The sequence below is a fragment of the Zea mays genome, chromosome 5 (assembly GCF_902167145.1).
Source record: "Zea mays cultivar B73 chromosome 5, Zm-B73-REFERENCE-NAM-5.0, whole genome shotgun sequence".
NCBI lineage: Eukaryota > Viridiplantae > Streptophyta > Magnoliopsida > Poales > Poaceae > Zea > Zea mays.
In genome coordinates, this window is record NC_050100.1 from 170883675 (window position 1) to 170886500 (window position 2826).

At 54.2% G+C, this 2826-nt stretch overlaps 1 protein-coding gene across 3 annotated transcripts; it reads right to left on the reverse strand.

The window, feature by feature from the left end:
- Positions 1-905: 905 nt before the first annotated feature.
- Positions 906-2311, reverse strand: LOC100276641 (uncharacterized). 3 transcript variants are annotated; one of them, XM_020553227.3, is made up of 2 exons: positions 2201-2311; positions 914-1810 (listed from the first exon to the last, which is right to left on the reverse strand). In XM_020553227.3, the coding sequence occupies exon 2, from the start codon at positions 1773-1775 to the stop codon at positions 1416-1418; it is 360 nt and encodes a 119-aa protein (XP_020408816.1). In that variant the 5' UTR covers positions 1776-1810; positions 2201-2311; the 3' UTR covers positions 914-1415. The 3 variants fall into 3 exon arrangements, with proteins under 3 accessions (NP_001168041.1, XP_020408816.1, NP_001145399.2); NM_001151927.2 differs by having other exon boundaries at positions 1097-1807; positions 2201-2247; NM_001174570.1 differs by having other exon boundaries at positions 906-2248.
- Positions 2312-2826: the final 515 nt, after the last annotated feature.

The window sequence follows — 2826 nt, forward strand, 5'->3', positions numbered from 1 at the left end:
ACGTCCATCCAATGCGCTAGCGCCTAGCGGATGGTCTCTCATCTCATCATCAGTGCAGGGCATCAAAACTCATCACAACCACCTTGCACATGATCGCGATGGAGACCTGGTGGTGGCCGGTGTGTGGGCAGGCACTCCGCCCTGGGCAGTGCAGAGCAAGCAGTGCTGTACAAGTAGATGTGGTTGGCCGAACCACGTCGAGCTAGCAACTCCTTCCGGGGGGAAGCGCAACCACCAGTAGACGCACTCACCTGGAGGCTGGATGTTTTTTTATATATATATTTGGAAATTCCTTGGATCAGAAAATTCTGAAACTAAAAAGGTCAGAGCCGGAGAACATGGATGATGTCGAAACGCGACATCGACACCGATGGAAGACAGAGAGGTGCGGTCCTAATCGCCATCCTAATCCTTATCCTAATCTGTCAGGTTGAAGCTAGGACTAGTAAAATCGAGACGGAATATTTGGGGAGAGAATTGACCTAGCACTAGCAGCAACCAGCGATAGCCACATCACGTCGTCATCTTCGCCCTCGACTCAGGGCTTCTTCAGCTGTGGTGCCTTGCACCTCCCCTCAAGAAATCTAACCAAGGCCCTGTTTGTTTCAGCTTCTGTCAGCTTCTGGCCACCAAAAGCTGCTGCGGACTGCCAAACGCTCAGCTTTTCAGTCAGCTTCTATAAAATTCGTTGGGACAAAAACCATCCAAAATCAACATAAACACAGAATCGGTTGAGTCGTTGTAACAGAATCGGTTGAGTCGTTGTAATAGTAGGAATCCGTCACTTTCTAGATCCTGAGCCCTATAAACAACTTTATCTTCCTCCACACGTAATCGTAATTATACTCAGATTCTCCCCACAGCCAGATTCTCACCACAGCCAGATTTTCAGAAAAGCTGGTCAGAAAAAAGCTGAACCAAACAGGTACCAAACCGGCCACTGATTGAAGATCTTTTATGTACGGGTACGAACTCTTCACCGAAGAAACACAGACCATGAGTCCATGACCATCACACCACAGACAGAAGGACACAACAAGGGTGATGATACTTCAATACTAGTAGCACGTAGAATGGTAAAGAGAGGCAATTAATTACATGGAAAGGCATCCAGTTTAACCTTCTCCCCAAATCAGGATCCAGTTCACCAGTTGAGAGGAGCAGCGGTAGCAGTGGCAGGAGGAGGAGAGTCTCGTCTTGGCAAGGAAGAAGGCGGGACGGCCGGCAATCAGGAATTTAGAACCACAACCAGCACGAAGGGAGGAAACGGGTAGGGGGGAAGAGGCAAAACAGCGCGGATCACAACAAGAGGGAATAATAGCTTCACTCCTTTCCTTCTGACAGACTGACACGACAAGTATATCCCATCATCTTCTCACTTTCCCCACGCCTCGCCCGTCTTTGGCCTCGGACACTCACAGGGCCTCGACGGTGCGGGAGGAAGCGGAAGACGAGACGCCCTGCGCCGGCGCGGCGGGGGAGGCCGGCGGGGACGGGTGCGGGTGGCCGTGGCCGTGGCCCTGGGAGTTGGTGCGGTGGAGCCGGCACTTGAACGACCCGGCGTGGGTCGCGGGCGCGCACACGCACTTGGCCCCGCCGCCGCCGCCGCCGTGGCTGTGGCCCGCGGAGGACGCGGAGGAGAAGCTGCGCCGGAAGTTGCGCGGCGATGCCGCCGCCGCCGCCGCGCCGCCCGTCGGGGTCGTGCTGGTGCTGTGGCTGTGAGGGCCGTGGAACCGTCCCTCCTCGCCCGTCGTGTCCACGTAGTTGGACGCCATCGATCGCTTTTTCTTCCTCCCCGCTCTCTGATCTGCTGCACATGCCAGGACATAGGCCATCATCAGCCAGCGGCGCAACGCGACATCCAGAAGGCAAGGCAAGGCAAGCCGCAATACTTAAATGCGGGGGGAAAATAAATAAATTGAAATCCAGGAGTAAAGATCCTTGTGCGTAACGCAGCGAACGGCACAGGGAAACAAATTAACTGCGTTCGTAAATTCAACTTAAGAGGATGTTGCTGTATCCTCCACTACGACCGAACGAACCCAGGCTATCGTTCGTTCAGTGACGTCCCAGTTTTTACAGTTGCACAAGACTCACTTTCGGTTTCAGGGTTAACATAATATAAGCGAGATTTCTTAGCGTCTCATCAGGAGTACTACTAGTAGATAAGATCAAGCGAGGACAGGAGAGAGGAGGCTACCTACGGACGAAGACGACGGCGGCGGCGGCGGAAGAAGACGGCAGCAGGCTCACAGAGCGGCAAACTGCGTTATCCAGGCCTTGGCGCCCGTTTTATAGCCGGCGAGAGGTCAGAGCAGAGGTGCCCGCGGGCAGGCCGGGTAGGGGCTGCCCGGGAATCCCTCCGCCAACCCAACCCGTGGGCCCCTCGGGCCCACAGGCCATCGGCGCACAGCCCTTCACCCTCGCTGGGCTGGATCCAAACGAGGACGCCGATGCCCTCCGGTGCGGTGTAACCGCTGCCCCCCCTCCCCCACCCCGGATCTCGTCGTTTGCGCGGCAACGGATTTGGATCCATTCGGGCCCGGCGGAGAGGACACGCTCCTGGCCTGCTGCTACGTGCGCACTGCCTAGTTTTACACGCGTACTTGTGGGTATTGTACTCCTTGTATATCTTTACTGCTTTTATTATCTGCATCAGTTTATTCACTCGTCCACATATTCAAACTCTATTATACAAACGATGGACCAAAATCTCTACCGCGATCTTTCGCGGCGATGGAGACGGAGATTTTTCCTCCTATGCAAACAGGGAAGATAAGGATATATACAATCAAGATAGAGAAAAATATATCACAAGCTTGTACT

Excerpts from the sequence above, each read along its gene's own strand:
- LOC100276641 (NM_001174570.1), bottom strand. The coding sequence starts at position 1,818 with ATGTGCAGCAGATCAGAGAGCGGGGAGGAAGAAAAAGCGATCGATGGC.